At 36.2% G+C, this 17402-nt stretch overlaps 1 protein-coding gene across 1 annotated transcript; it reads left to right on the top strand.

The window, feature by feature from the left end:
• The first annotated feature begins 14123 nt into the window (after window positions 1–14123).
• Window positions 14124–15900, top strand: tnfa (tumor necrosis factor a (TNF superfamily, member 2)). The gene is made up of 4 exons (XM_083545461.1): window positions 14124–14427; window positions 14528–14555; window positions 14660–14719; window positions 15387–15900. Exons 1-4 carry the CDS (start codon window positions 14269–14271, stop codon window positions 15827–15829), a joined length of 690 nt encoding a protein of 229 aa, XP_083401587.1. The 5' UTR covers window positions 14124–14268; the 3' UTR covers window positions 15830–15900.
• Window positions 15901–17402: the final 1502 nt, after the last annotated feature.

The following is a 17402-nucleotide window of genomic DNA, read 5'->3' on the forward strand; positions in this document are numbered from 1 at the left end:
TATTATAGAAATTGTAGAAATAAAAAATAATTATGAATTGTTTATTTATTTCAACAGATTATAACAGAAAAAGTACAACAAAAAGCTGTATTTGTTTTTTTTTTTTTGTTCAACGGTGATGTTTTTTGTGACATTTTGTGGCTTCATGATCGTAGGCATACCAACAACAGTCCATTGTGTCGATGATAGGTGTCCTTGATAATACCAATGATTTGCTGTTCACAACATGCTACTCTAAAAAACGTTACCTCATTTGGTATTTTGATGATGGAGGTGAGAAGCGGCGTCTAACACTTCACTACATAATTTTTTAATAGGTGTTAAATCTGGCCGAGATCTGTTGAATGAGTGTAACGACTAACCAAACTGTTTTCAGTGAGCCCTGGTGCTCTGTAGATTTGGGCAGAGACATCCACTAATGAACCACACCCACCTGGTCACTCACCTTGTCAGAAGAACTTTGTATTGGGCCATGAAGATAGTATTAGATCAACTAAAAAAAAAAATGGGTTTAATACATGACATGGCCTGAGAAATTCCTTACTACAAAAAGAATTGCACAAGGCAATGATATTTTGATCAAAAAATGCAATACACGTCTTTCAAAATAAAAAAGATGTGAGTGGAAATCCACTATGAGTGGTCTGTGTGAAGTGTGAGAATACGGGGAAACTCCAGCTCAGGAAGTGTTACATTGCAGTCACACTTAACACTGGATCGAATGCTGCAGTTGTGTACTACTCTAGAAACAGAGTTAAAAACTCTTCATCTATTCAGATTTTCTAGCATACATTTAATTTCAAACTCATATGTTCCATAAAAGGGGAAAAATAAATAGAGTGGGGCTTGCCTGTACATTATACACATATGAGTAAGCTCAAAAATACTCCTCCACAGTCTGAAGCTGTGTGTAGGGGGGTTTCACTTGAATCCCTCCATTCAGGTAATGCCTTCACCTGGTTAAGAACAAGTGCATGAATCAGGGGCATAGAAGGGGAAGTCCCATCCTAGCCATTTATTTTAAATACAAAATCGAATTTGTTTTTTTGGATTAGATAGTAAATAAATATATAATTGTGTGGGACTAGATTTATTTATTTGTTTGCTTGCTTATTTTTTGTTTGTTTGGTTTTAAATAGTAGCAGTAATAATAATAATAATAATAATAATAATAATAATAATAATAATAATAATAATAATAATAATAATAATAATAATAATAATAATAATAAAAGTTTTATGATACTGACTTAGAAGCAGATGTGGGTATTTATTATTGTTTATATAAATTTTTTTTTGTTTTTTTTGGATTTTATGGTAAAAAAAAATGTATATAATGAAATTAGATTTATTTATTTTTCTGCTTGTTTGTTTATGGGGTTAATGGCTTTGCTCAAGGGCCCCAAGAGTGACCATACCAGGGCTTGAATCCCCAACCTTCCAATCAGTAACCCAGAGCCTTAACCACTGAGCTACCACTTCCCCATTTATTAGTACAACATCTCTCCCAGCACTGCACTGGTTCCCTACCACTTCTTAACTGGTCCCACTATCTTTCAGGGTACAATTTAGATCTTTTTCAAGACTTTTCTTTGTTGAGTAACTGGCAGTAGTCAAAAGATCTTTCAATGGTTCTTAAATTATCACTTCCCCTTTTTAAAAAAAGTCTCTTTCTAAGTATTTTCTCTTCCAAAAAGATTTTAAACTGATGGTATTCTTAGTCTGTGTCCTACTGAACCAGTGTTAGAATGTATTTATTGATGCAGAATTCAAATCACTTTCTGAATAAGGATGTTTGCCCAATGCCATAAATATGACAGCAGTGGGATTAATAGTAGTATTACTAATACTAGTAGCAGTAACTGTCAGTCATCACATCATCCGTATATGTTACACACACTATTGCTGCTGTATATTGCCCAAAAGTTCTTAAGTAACTTTTTATCATACCTGTTGCACAATACTGTTATTTGCAATACCATGCACTCTCACACTTTATGTACATTACTGATGTCATATAATCTGTATCCCTATTTAATACTCGTACTGTCTATATTGTGTTTTATAGTCTGTTTTTGTCTTATCTGTTTTGCCTTGTATAGTCCAAGCTAAATGTGTAGTGTTATTTATGTCGGTATTTTTGAGAGTCACTAACAGCTGAAACCAAATTCTTTGTAGTTTGTCAACACACTTGGTGAATAAACCTGATTCTAATTCTGATTTTATTATACAGTGCTTTAAGAACTTGAAAATTGCAGGATGTTGTTTTCAAACTTGGAAATGTGAAGACCGGTTTATAAAATATCACCGAACAGGTGATCAGACTCCTACCTAACGTGTACATTTAAAATGTATTTAAAGGTAACTTATGGGACAATAAAGCAAAACAAAATTTTTTATTCAATTTCAGATTTGTCAAACATAGAGCTGTTTGAGGTGTTAAAGAAAAGGGAAAGTAAGATTTATGGGTCTAATCTGATTCATTAAAATACAGCAATTTCTTCATGTATTTCGACATGCTGGAGGTTCCAAATCTCAGTCTGGCTGGAGATTTTTGTATCAAAATGTTTACAAAAATCTCCAGCCAGACTGAGATTTGGAACCTCCAGTCTTTTATGGATTTGGGACACACGCAAAAAAAAAAAAACTAGGTAAAAGTTTTGAGGACAGATGAGTCCAAATTGGACATTTGTGTCCCTAAGAGAAAAACTTCTGTAAGACAGAGAACAGGAGAGATGATGTTATTGGACTGCCTCACCCCCACAGTCAAACATGAAGGTGGAAGTTTAATGGTTTGGGGTTGTTTTTGAGCACGGAAGGCTGGTGACTTATTCCGAGTAAAAGGAACAAACATGGCAACCACTCCATACTGCAACACCATGTAATTCCATCTATACTACAACTAATTGGAACCGACTTCACCATAGAACAATTCTGTATCATTATTTAGAGAGCAAACATTCGACTGGATTGTTATCTATCATGGAATGACCTGCCCAGTCACTGCACCCTAATCCTATTAAACTGCTCTCAGATGATCTGAATCACAAGGTCAGAACGAAATATCCAACTAGCGAACAACACCTTTGGCGAGTTTGACAAGAGGCACAGCAAAGTATTTTAGCTAAATATTTGGAGAAATGAACTGACCGGATGCTAAGAGTATGTAAAGCTCTTATTCATGCTAAGTGAGGATTTTTCAATGAAAATGAAAGTCTGAAATCTGTACATTTATAAATGTGTTTGGTCAAAGCCAATCTTTATTCCCTTACATGGCCTAGTTTGCTACATATAAACAAAAGAAACATGCTTGTGTCTCCATAAATGACCAAGTGTTTCCAAACTTTTTACAGGAACTGCATTTTTCATGTTTAAGTGTAATAGTGAATACATCATAACTATAAACCACATTCCGTTCCTCAAAGAACCCAGATCCTACATTTCACTTCAAAGAATTAAACGTAATAACATTTATGCAATAAAACGTCCAGCTGCTAAATGTTTCCTTAAGCTATGGCACAATCTCCTATAATTTCTCACATTTCTGTGACACAGTAGCATGACTGTACGAAGTCAAGTTAATCATTTGTCATTATTTGGATGATGAAATTCCCCACTCCACCCGTCTCTCCCACATCCACCGCCTCTATCATTCATTCCACACAATCGGATGTACGGGGTGTCATGCTGAACAATTTCACCCATGATGGCATCTACAACAGGAAGCGTCACCATTTTCCCTAATAAGTGTCTTTCCTGCTCGGTTTCATTTCTTGTTTGGTGTGTGATGCGTTCTGAATGCAATATAACTAAGTGTTAAAAAAAGCTAAGTGTTAAAAAAAAGGAAATGTGAGTTCTCAGAACTTATACCTAGCAAACACATCCGCTGAGGTGCAGATCTCCAAAGCCAAGTGTCAATATGTTAAGACCACGTTTGTGTATTTTTTTTCATTTTGTAGGTCACCGCTTTTAAAACGAATAAAATTTGTAGCCTGGTGAACCTGGGAACGGAGAAGATTGCTCATTAAACACTAACGTTTCTCTGAATGACGCATAAAGACAAAATGGAAGTGCTGGTTTTGTGACGTGGATAAACCACTAGTTCACGTCATTTTATATGAATTCTCGACACCAAGATGAACCTGAGGCTACGTATTGACTATAAGGCTCAACATATGCAATTTACAGCCACAATATTGGTATCGAGGCAATGACCCACTCATTGAGATGTTATCTCGTAGCATTAACATTAATCCATGCTGTTGCAGGAAAACAATTTTATGATGATGTGATGGTGTTTGCAACACATGGAATTACGAAATATGGATTATTTTGCTATAATTCCACTTCCATTTAATGACTGACTTCCAACATGTGGTTATTAGAAAGAAATCCACATCAGGGGGTGTGATGGTGTGATGAACTGCATCGTCTGGAGTGTGTTGCAAGGTTTAGACCTTAATGCTTACAGTGTTTCCCTTCACACTTATGCTTAGTAGCAGCTGATTAGTAAAATTTAGTTGTCACATGCTAGGGCATTTCCTTGGCGGCCTCATTTCTCTCTCTCTCTCTCTCTCTCTCTCTCTCTCTCTCTCTCTCTCTCTCTCTCTCTCTCTCTCTTTCTCTCTTTCTTTCTCGTTTCTTACTTCTTTCTTTCCAAAAACAAATTTCTGACTGGAGATCTCTTTTATAAAATTTCCTTGCAATCTGATTTGAATGAGGGTTTCTATGTGAATTGAAAAATCTCATTAGATCGAAACAAATCTGTTTTCAATTACATTATAACATCATTTCAACATTGTCTAAATATGGATTTGTTTATATAAATTTGATATGTTGACATCATTTTTTCATTTGTAATAAGAGCGTAATGTGTAATCGGAGTCACGGCCTGAAAAAGTGCGACGCCGTTTCGCTCCTGAAACTATGACACATGAAATAAAACTAGCACATTCGGAACTACGAGCGATATTCAATCGTACAAATCAACTACGACAAACCTGTTGCTTTTATAGTAAATTAATCGACTACAATCAATCAAGAATCTCTTATAATAAGAAAAAAATATATAACCACAGACACCTGAGCTGCTGTGTACTGATATGACCGCCATGTGGAAAAAAAAGGGACTCTCCCTTATCGGTTCCCTAATCATTACAACATCTAAGCACCACCATTTATAGAGAAGTACAGCTTCACTTTACTATTTAAAAATGCCCCACTTTCAAGTGTTTTACGGAAGCTTCCATCTATTTCCACCACTGGGTGTGAAATAGACTAGTTATGTTTCCGCCCACACCCGGCATTCAGACTCTTTAGTGTGGTTTTCCAAGCCTGATGAGTATTTCGTACACTAAATTCTGTTTTAAACAACAACAACAACAACAACACAAGTAATACTAATAATCAGCTCCGTGACAACCTTCATTAAGTAGTCAGTATTGTATAAATATGTCGAGTTTTAGCTGTACATAAAGAGTGTGTCTATAAAATTTCTCAGTTCCATATTTGGTTGAGAGCAGCAGCAAAAAAAAAAAAAAAATTACCACAGTGAGATTCTGTAGAACTGCCTGTTGTGCTCATGGGCTGTCTTTTAGCACCAGCGGTTTTTTTTTTTTTCTTTAACCCTTCCTTCTCGTAGTCCTTTACTTTCTCTAATATCCAGAGAAAGTTTTCTTTTTTCTTGTTTGTCTTATGCCTTTTTGCAGGGTTTTTTTTTTTTATTATTGGAATTTTATCTCATAAATATTTTTACCCGACTACAACATGATTGCATAATGTAATTCTGGAATAAATGAACATTCTTCATGTAAAAAATGATGAAGCTTTTTCTCCATCTGTGCTTCCTTTAATTGAGCTCGGAAACAAATAAAGCACACAAGCGGAATATTTCCATGTTAGGACTAATTTCTATCCACTGCACCTGTCGTGCACGTGATTACGTGATTGCAAAGAGGCAAAACCGAGAACGGTGTAAGGCAAGGAACATGGAAGTGCAAATGAAAAGTGATAACATTTACATGTGTGTGTGTGTATATATATATATATATATATATATATATATATATATATATATATATATATATATATATATATATATATATATATATATATATATATATACACACACAGACGGACGGACGGACGGACAGACAGACAGATAGATAGATAGAATGCTTTATACATATGTTTTTACTTCAATCATCTAGTCACAAGTCTATCCATTGTGTTGTTCCTCACAATTCCTGTTATTATAAACACTAGAAGCTTGCTTTAATACAATATTATACCATTTACCATTTATGCCATTTGACAATTATCTTATTTCTACAACTGTGTACGCCTTTGTTTATGAGCCCAAAAGTTTTTGTTCTGGGATTTGAACACACAACCTTTCAATCACAGTCCAAAGGCCTCTCCACTGAGCTACTGCTTCCTCCAAAAAATCTGGTGAATTATTATTTGGTCAGACATCATTGATTCATTATCTGTAAGCTTCGATTCATTCACTTCCTCTGATATAGTAACATTGTGTGGAATATACTCATTTAGAATTGGTAAAGTTTTTATTTGTGATGAAATGTGTATTATTTTTAATAATAATCTCCAGTTTCAGTCATTTATTTTATATATATATTTAATATTTCCTTGTATTTTCTTGATAATGCATTTTCATTTGAAATGTATTTGTTGGTTGGGGGAGAATAAAGAGAGGCTAGTGAGGGAGCACTCAACAGAGGTGGCAAAAGTACACACATCCATTACTTAAGTAGAAGTACAGATACTCATGTTTTAACTCGGGTAAAAGTTGAAGTACTGATTATACATTTTTACTTAAGTGAAAGTAAAGAAGTCTTGGCTCTGACATGTACTTAAGTAAAAAGTAGTTATTACTTCTACCTGTTTTAGCTGTTAACTGGACCTCACATCATATTAATATAGATAGATAGATAGATAGATAGATAGATAGATAGATAGATAGATAGATAGATAGATAGATAGATAGATAGATAGATAGATAGATAGATAGATAGATAGATGGGTGTAAATTTAATTTAACAGTAGGGGGGACAATAAATATAAAATTTCTCATGAGCAATTTTTGAAGGGGGACACAAATAATAGTCAAATTGTACTTATAAAGACACAGTGTCCCCACAGTAAAACACTTTGCTTTTATTATTGTAGCATAGAGACTGCGTCATTATGGTTATTTTAAGTTGAAGTTTTTCTCAGGTTCAATGACAAAGCAAAACAAGGAATTTAAAAAAAGTGTAACATTTTATTAAAAATTAATGAAGACACTTAAGAACAGAATAGAAACTGATTATAAAAATACACTGGGGTCAGGTTCGGATGTAGCAGTGCTCATTTAGTAAATGCACAGATAAACAATATGCTAATTAAGTTAACATTATGTCAAGTCGTCCCAAATAAAACACTGCATGGGAAACGGCTTTGGTGTGTTAGTGTCAGTGCACTATGCTACAAGCTATTGTAAACAAGCTAACGTTCACTAGATAAGTCCTATTTTAATCGCTAATAGAGCAGATTCATGGAAAATTACATCGCTAATCAGCATTTTTGCCGCAACTAATTTATGAATGAGTCTGCATCAACTACATTAAAGAGAATCGCTTTATTTAAAGTGAATAAAATACGCTAGTTAATGGAGCTGAACATTAATTAAGCCGCAGTCACACACCTGACTCGTGTGTGTAGAGTAAGTGAGATGAACACACACCTGACTCGTGTGTGTAGAGTAGGTGAGATGAACACACACCTGACTCGTGTGTGTAGAGTAGGTGAGATGAACACACACCTGACTCGTGTGTGTAGAGTAGGTGAGATGAACACACACCTGACTCGTGTGTGTAGAGTAGGTGAGATGAACACACACCTGACTCGTGTGTGTAGAGTAAGTGAGATGAACACACACCTGACTCGAGTGTGTAGAGTAGGTGAGATGAACACACACCTGACTCGAGTGTGTAGAGTAGGTGAGATGAACACACACCTGACTCGTGTGTGTAGAGTAGGTGAGATGAACACACACCTGACTCGTGTGTGTAGAGTAGGTGAGATGAACACACACCTGACTCGTGTGTGTAGAGTAGGTGAGATGAACACACACCTGACTCGTGTGTGTGGAGCAGGTGAGATGAACACACACCTGACTCGTGTGTGTAGAGTAGGTGAGATGAACACACACCTGACTCGTGTGTGTAGAGTAGGTGAGATGAACACACACCTGACTCGAGTGTGTAGAGAAGGTGAGATGAACACACACCTGACTCGAGTGTGTAGAGAAGGTGAGATGAACTGGGAAAGCAGTGAGAAAGGGGAGGGGGGGGGGGGGGAACTGTTTCTAAATGCATTTTTGCGTTGTTTTTTTTCTACTTACACAATTATATAGGTATACATAGATATATTGTTTACAATAAAGAGTGCGATATTTTTTAGATCTTTTTTTTTTTTTGGGGGGGCACAACCCTCGGATGGGGGGGCATGTCCCCTCCGTCTCCCCCAGGATTTACGCCCATGTTGTTACCTAATGAATGTATTTCAGCGGATTGAAAAAGACGCGCACAGGAAACAGGAAATCGTAACAGGAAATTTGTAACAGGAAATCGGTTGTTCGGCTGAAATCAGCACAAAAGAGAAATTTGATATTTCACCAAATCAATGGATTAAAACTAAAGTAACGAGTCTGTTTTGAAAATGTAAGAAGTAGAAAGTACAGATATTTGTGTAAAAATGTAATGAGTAAAAGTAAAAAGTTGTCTGAAAAACAAATAGTGGAGTAAAAATACTGATACCAGAAAAATCTACTTAAGTACAGTAACAAAGTATTTGTACTCCGTTACTTCCCACCTCTGGCACTCAATATGTATATATCTGCAATCTGCTACTGCTGGGCCCTTGAGTAAGGCCCTTCACCTTCAACTGCTCAGCTGTAAGTCGCTCTGGTTAATGGCATCCACATCTCTCTATATATAATATATGTCTTCAAATAAAACACATTTATTAATATCAACTTTTCTGTATGTGCATTATAGATTATGACATATAGTCTGTTTATGACTCTCTTATAAAGCATCTCACTTCAAAGATTGTAATGTATGTACTGTATAAATGTTCTCATGGTGGCCTGATTTTGGCATTGAACGTGTCATCTTATGTCACCCAGACAGTCACCCAGACAGTCAGTTCATGTGGACAACATAAAAAAAGTGAGAGGTGAACTCATTAAAAAGATGATATCACATGCCTATTCAGATAATTACTACATTTGATGACCAACACTTCCATTTCCTGGGGTATTCTGTATGCAAATGTTTAAAAGAACCACAAAAGTTGGTGAGAATGTCAAAATATTTAGGACGCTACGCTCTGCAGCGGGTGTGTAATGTGTGGGACTGTACAGAGGCATGCTTTTTTCCAGACTGCTATAAGTGGTTTAGAAAGGTAACACTTGGCCTTTAGGGAAATGTTCTTTTCAAAGAGGAAGAAAAGTACTAAAAGAACGCTGTAGATTTGAGGTTTAATGGGTTTTGAGGGTTAAACTCGCGTCAGTGTCCATCCATTAAGCGTCCACTCAAATCCGTAACTCAGGACAAATTTATTTCAAAGTCATCCATCTTTTCCGGCCAGTCTGCTGTAACATGCCAACCTGTTACTCGTTTTTGAGATCTGGGACATCAAAATTTTGGAAATCCAAGCTAAAGGTTACACTTTTGCTTCCTTCCTCGTGTCACCTTACTGATGTTTTAATAAGCAACTAAACAATTAGAACCTACTTCCTGATTTCTTTTATATATCTGACACGGTCTACTGCAGAGAATATTTTTAATATTGGTTTTGTACTGAGCGAATCAATATTCACATTAAATATCAATCCTACCTGCGAATCTTTAAACATGAGAGTCATATTTATGTCAATACAAACTATTATTTTCATTCTTCGAACAAGCAAAGCAGGACTTGTCAGTCACTCAGTCATATATCTTTATATATCAGCATCATCTGTCGCTTCTAAATGGATTTTTTCAAAAACAGAAGAGTCGATCACTGGAAAAACGAAACAGGCCCAAAGGGAAAGTCTCTACATTCTCTCTAGTTTCGTTAGAAAAAACAAAAAAAAGAGGAACACGTAAAAAAACAAACATTATCTTGATAGTTTCAATATGGCCCCAAAATTAGTTTGTTTAATACTTAAATAAAAAATAAACAAGGGAAGAAAAAGAGAAGAAAAAAAGAACTGCGGTCTTTTTAATTTTAATAATTATTGAGTTCAAAAATCCTGGTATTGGTTTTGGTAGCGACGATACTGGTCTTGAAACTGGTGAACTCTTAAGTCTATTGTTGGAAAGTAATAGGTATACCACTGAAAACAATCAGAGAGATGTGCAAAGATGTGTTTATATGGTATTCGTTTGCTAGTTATAATCTTAGTCAACTTATAAATGTTAGTCAACTACAGCAATCGGACACTTAATAGAAGTTGTTGAACGTATTGTGAGCATTGTTTCAGCACAGGATTGGGCAACATTATTCAGAAATTAAGCACAAAGACGTAGATGTAAGAGCACTAAGGAACATATGTAACATATGTTATGTAATATCTCTATGCGAAGCCTTCTGTCCTTCAAAAAACTCGGTCCCGATTCTTTCGAAGTTCTTAGTTGTGTAAAAACCAAGCTAATTAGACCATGAATAATCTTTCAGGCATGAAACATGATGCTGATGTATAATGAGTGACACCTCAGCTTTTAGGCATAGCACAGACTGCAGTATAGGAAATGAATTAACTCCACATCTAATCCCTTTTCTAAATAATGCAATTTAATACATGAAAAAAAAATCTGGTGAATAATTTACAAGATATGACATATCACTCAGCGACTGACGTATGATAATGATAATGATATTTAATGATATAGATGTTTGTGAGGTTTGACCGCAAAGCCGAGACTAATCAACAGTTACATCTATTTCTATATCTAAACCAGCAGTCGAGAGAAAATTTTTACTTTTTTCCCCACTGTTATCACTCTTATTGTTAGACTTCAGTTATACAACATTAAAGAGGATTTTCCCTCCATTGTTCCCTTTTTTTATACAATCACCCTACACAAATAGTCACATTTATTGAATAATAAATGCTATTTATTAATCCCTTAATCTCATTACATAATGAATAAATAGTAAGAAACTCATTCAGAACACATAATGACAACATTAGCGTCGTATGTCAATATGATTTTTTTGTAAATGTATTTATTTATTTATTAATTTATTTTTATCTAAAATCTTAAAAGATGATCTTCCGTTTATAGTCATTGTAAAACGTAGAAAATATCTGTAAGGTATTTCTTATTAATCCAATTTCCTTTTACCTCTGACTTTCTGTCACAACGTAAATTAGTCGCTAATGTTTATCGATCCGAATTGGACACCAATTGACCATTGTTCATTTAGCATGAATTCAGAAAAGACCTTGTGAATAAAACGAGGTTCACATTTTTTAGGACTCACCAAACAAAAATTTGTAAAAACACTATAACAGCACGTAAAGGTGAAAGTGTCGTCCAGTAATGACACGTAGGATAAAAATGCCAAGTACAACCTTATTTTATAATCCTCACAGCAATAACAAACTGCTGTGATTTTTCCCCCGACCGCCACGCTGTAACCCACCACATCCCCCATCTTTAACTTTTTGATGTTTAATGTCATGGGGAAATGTCACGGCAGTGAACAAACAAAAAGAGCAGAGGATTTCTCTTTGTCGGCCCACGTGTGTTTGAAACTGAGAAAAGCGACCAAATTATTAGTGACATTTGGAGAACGTTGCACTAGAGTACTATTTTTAGATTACAGTGAAAGAGTAAAAGATTTCTCAAATGTAGCCCCAGGCCTTAATCGTAAGGAAAGAAAATGAAAGTAAAGTGTAAGGAAAGAAGATGGTAAAAAAAACCCAGAAGCTGCTCATCAATGTAGATTATATATATATATATATATATATATATATATATATATATATATATATATATATATATATATATATATATATATATATGCACAAATCAGGCATAAATTTGACATCCTAACTTTATGGCTGGTGAAGTGAACAGGGCTGTGCACCCTAGGTGTAATTCCCCCCCCCCCCAACCCGCCCCCCATGGCTCCACCCTCCTACTACAGTGGCTCCACCCCAACAAGTCATACACAATTTAATTACGTATTAAATTAATTACCTCTCAAGCTTATATAATATCGTCCACTCATGGAACATGATGAGTCAGCTTTTACACATAGCACAGACAGCAATCTAGCAAACTAATCAAATCTACATCGAAATCTATTTTTTTGATTATAGTACATATAGTACAAAAATTTACTTTGAGATAAATAAAAACAATAAGCTCCATGTTGCTAAAGTCAGGACAAACTTCAGTTTAGGTTGCAGGCCTGATTGTGTTGTTAGAGAGCACAGTTGAATCCTCTACTCATACTAAAACATTGTGTTTAGCTTTCTGAGTAAAGTCTTTAAAGATTTAGCGACAATCCAAAGTAAATCCAACATAGTTAAGTGTTTGATATTGACTCGATATTGATATGGTTTTTGGGTCACCACATGTGTCTGACCCTATACCCTAATACTGGAAATTATTGAAAAAATGTTTAATATAATAAAAAATTACAATTATTTAAAGCTATTTATAATGATTTCATTTATACAACTGAGCTGGTGAGGGATTCTCAAGGGCCCAGTAGTAGTAATTTGGTCTTATGGTCTTAACCACAGTGCCACCATTAACCACCATTTTCCCTGCCACAGAATTAACTCAGAATTGGATTTAAGTCCGAGCCCCAGTACAATCAAATCCAATTTTGTATTGGAAATATTAAGATATTCTTGTGGTAGCTCTGGATGTTGGAATTCTCACTAAAAGATTGTGAGTGAACATCCCAGTAACACCAAACTGTCACTTCTGGGCCCTGGATTAGACATCTGATAGTACATGTGCCTATGCAGCAAAAAAAACCCAAACAAACAAAAAAAACCTTTTTTTTCTTATTTCATTATTTATTCATTATTTATTCATTTGCAAGGTTCCCTGGTGGTCTAGTGGTTAGGATGCGGCGCTCTCACCGCTGCGGCCGGGGTTCGATCGCCGGTCAGGGAACCAACCCCAGCCACTCTTAGTGGCGGTCCCAAGCCTGGATAAATGGGGAGGGTTGTGTTAGGAAGGTCATCCAGCGTTAGAACATGTGTCAAATCAAACATGCGGATGGTCCGCTGTGGCGCCCCCTAATGGGAGAAGCCAAAAGAAACTGTAGTCTTATTGTAGGTTAAAATAGGAAATACTTATAGTAGGATATTTCCCATTGATGTTGTATTTTAAAAAGCACAATCCTAAACATGAGATAATGTTTAATATGATCAACATTTACATTTTTTTATTTTTTATTATTATTATTCAAAAACATATATTCAAAACGGATCATTTAAAGGGATCCAGAGATGTAACTAAAAATGTTATCCCTGATAATACACATACATAAAATATATTTGGTTAAAGCCTTGTATCCTTTATTCAAAGAACCAAGACCCTTTTTAGTAGATTTTGTTAGTGGTTTTCCTCAAAAGGAGACACTTATGGATACTTAAATTAGACTAAAGGATAAGCATGACTAATCGGTTTAACTTTTTTGTGGGGGAAAAAAAGAAGACAGGCAGGAAAAGAAATGCGAATTTGGCCGAAAGAGAAATGAGGAAGGAAGAATAATAGATGAGAAAAAAAAAAGCACAAAACACGAGACAAAAGCGGAAAAAACCTCTAGAGATCGAATATCTGTATATTTCTGTCTTTTTTAAGTTTCAAGATTAGAACACAAGCATGAAATCAAAAAATGAGTGTTTGGACTTTTGTTTGCAGAACGTGCACAAAGTGCTGGATTTCACTCTATGTGTGTGTATTTCTGTGTTGAGCAAGTGGGTGTGTGTGTATGTGTGTCTCTGTGGGCTTTTACAGATGAAAAACTACATGGTTTGTTCCCCTCCTTTAATTCCTATTGACATCAGTGGAGTTCCCCTCCTTTCGCCTACACAGCTCTTATAGATAGCCGAGCACACAGGAGCAGCATTATGAAATTCGGCTCTGGTCAGACATCTCAACTGCATTTCAGCATCAAGATTGGCAATAAAGAGTCTACATTTTCTTTACAAGGACTAACTAATAGCTACCGAGCGACTCAGAGATGGCCAGTGATAGTCAAGTTGTGCTGGATGTAGATGCACCCCGGGTGATGCCTGTACGTGAGAAGGCCGGGTCTGCTTCAGGAATCTGGAGAACGTGTGGAGTTCTTCTGGCTGTGGCCCTCTGTGCCGCCGCTGCCGTTTGCTTTACTCAAAACAAGGTAAGATGCATGAATACACACATAACGCTGCTGTCTACCGTGCTAATAATTACCTCTTGCTTTAACGTGTTTCCTCTTTCCCTTCTCATTCATTTCACAGACACAGAGTAGCCCAGATGAAACCCAAGGTGAGTTCAATTCTACTCTCGTTCTCAGTCTTGTTAATAAGTCACTGTGAAACTTCGTTCTCAAATTCAGGGTGCTTACAGTGTTGTGAATTTTCTCACATCAGAAATCAAGCACTCGCTGAGGCAAATTTCCGGGTCTGCGAAGGCTGCGATTCATCTCTCAGGTAAGACTGGATTCATGGTTATTTAGTCAAAACTGCAAGAAGCAAAGCGAATTTCAATTTCTGGTTCTGGACCGAGGCAAAGATAAACAGACTGTTATTGGAATTAATTATATATATAAGCAAATTCTTGTAAACCTGTAAAAACTGTAAAAAAAAAAGCCAAAAATCATAATTGAGTGAATTCTGTTTGGCGAAGTGAAAAACACTGATTATCTTTTCAGTGTTAGTGTTCACAGGTACCTGTTAGTGGGGGGGATTTATTAGGCAGCAAGTGAACATTTCATCCCTAAAGTCGACGTGTTAGAAGCAGGAAAAATGGGCAAGTGTATGGATTTGAGCAGGTTTGTTCATTTTAATGGTGAATGGGTCAGAGCATCTCCAAAACTACAGTTCTTGTAGGCTGTTTCTGGTCTGCAGTGGTTAGAATTTAATCAAAAGTGCTCCAAGGTTTGAACAGTGGTGAACCGGCGACAGGGTCATGGGTGGCCAAGACTCATTGATGCATGTGGGGAGCGAAGGCTCAAATTGCTGAAGAAGTTTATGCTATTAATGCTCGATGGGTCAGGACTGTTTTGGCAGCTGAAGTGGGACAACCCAATATTAGGCAGGTGATCATAATGTTATGCCTGGTTGGTGTATCTAATTTGCGATTTTGTTTTCCCTGAAGGTCGCTTCAATGACCAGATTTCAAACACATCCGTGCAGTGGCTCAACAACGCCGACCAGTCTTTCGTTTCTGGGCTCAAACTAGAGAACAACGAGATCACGATTTTCCACAGCGGCCTCTACTTCGTCTACAGCCAGGCCTCATACCGACTGAGCTGCACGACCAATGACGAGGAGGCAGAGGGCCAGGTGCTGCACTTGAGCCACTCCGTGAAGCGCATGTCTGACTCCTATGGCTCATGGAAGCCGCTGCTGAGCTCCACGAGGTCGGCCTGCAAGCTAACAACAGACGATGAACCCACATACTGGTATGGCACCATCTACGTTGGAGCTGCGTTCAAACTAAAGGCCGGAGACCGACTGTGCACCGTCATGGACAACAAATTGCTGTCCAATGTGGAGACCGCCGGCGGGAAAACGTTTTTTGGCGCATTCTCTTTATGAAGATATAAAACGCCAGTGTTATAGAATTTCATTTCTATTTGAAAAAAGAAACATTGTTTTATATTAAAACAATAAAAAAAAAATTATTATATATATATATATATATATATATATATATATATATATATATATATATATATATATATATATATATATATATGGAAATGACAAATATATTTATTTATTTATTTATTTATTTCTATTTATGTTATTTAATTAATTATTATTTATAGTATTTTTTTTATAATTTAATTTAATGTTGTATTATGAAAGCAAAAAAAGAAATAAAAATGAAAGACAAAAAAAAAGTTTTTGTGCTTTTTACCAAATTGTATTTGGTTTGAAACCGCTGGAAAGTTTTTTTTTTTGTCTAAGATTTTGACTTGCTACTACTTCTACTTAATATTACTATTTATAACTCTTCATTGAATTATATCAAGTCCAATCTATTTAGTTCTGAAATAACACAGAAAAAGTGCTAGAAAAGAACAAAAAATAACAGAGTGAAAGAGTTTATTCATTACTTCAAAAGAGTTGGTAGCGTTGGTAGTTTAATAGTTAAGGCGCTGGGCTACTGATCAGAAGGTTGGGGGGGTTTAAGCCCTGGTATCGCCAAGCTGCCACTCTTGGGCCCTTGAGCAAGGCCCTTAACCCTCTGTGCTCCAGGGGTGATGTATCATGGCCGACCCTGCGCTCTGACCCCAGTTTCCGAACAAGCTGGGACACGCGAAGAAAGAATTTCACTGTGCTGTAATGTATATGTGACAAATAAAGTCTATGCTTTAATAACATCAAGAATGAATTTTCCATAAAAGTCATAAATGGACCCTTTAACGATCCATAAAGAACCCTTTATATACGAAAGGGCCAGTATTTTATTCCTATATTATTATATAACATTAGGCAAAAGAATGACACGTTACGAAGAAACTGTGTCTTCTTTCGTTGTTCAATTTTTGCTGTTCAAAAGAATTTTGTTTTATGAAGAAAATTTTTACAGTGATCGTGTGAACTGTATTGTGAATCGTAAAAAAAAAAGAGAAAGCTTTATTACTCATGCCTTTTTTAAAATTAGCATATTAAACACAGCACACTCGATGTGGATTACAATTTGCCCCAGATATTCCATGATGCATTAAAAAGAGGAAGTGGTCAGTCTGTGCTAAATAAAAGTTATAAGCAGTTCTAATGCTTCTGATGCCTGACTTGCATCCTTGCAAATGTAAAACCACTGTATATGTAGGTCGTACTGTAAGTGCTAAAAAAATGCCACAGGATTGCTAAGGGGTCTAAATTGCACCTTGCATCGTTTTTTTGCACACTCTGCAATTTCCATTTGACCGCCGTCTTCTTTCATCAAGGGGGAGTCGTTTTTCTGTGAAAAGGGGAAACTTTGTCATTTGCCATATGCTGACTCTATTAGCAGGTCCTCCTCCGTAAGTCACATCCGCCGCCACCGCACATCACTTTGGGTTCAGGTGGCCTTGAAAGTTACGACTGTGATGTTCTTTGAACACAGCACATTTCAAACGAAAGGGAGGAGAGACCTAAGAGGAAAGACAAGATTATGCTG

This window comes from Silurus aristotelis (genome assembly GCF_946808225.1).
Source record: "Silurus aristotelis genome assembly, chromosome: 6".
NCBI lineage: Eukaryota > Metazoa > Chordata > Actinopteri > Siluriformes > Siluridae > Silurus > Silurus aristotelis.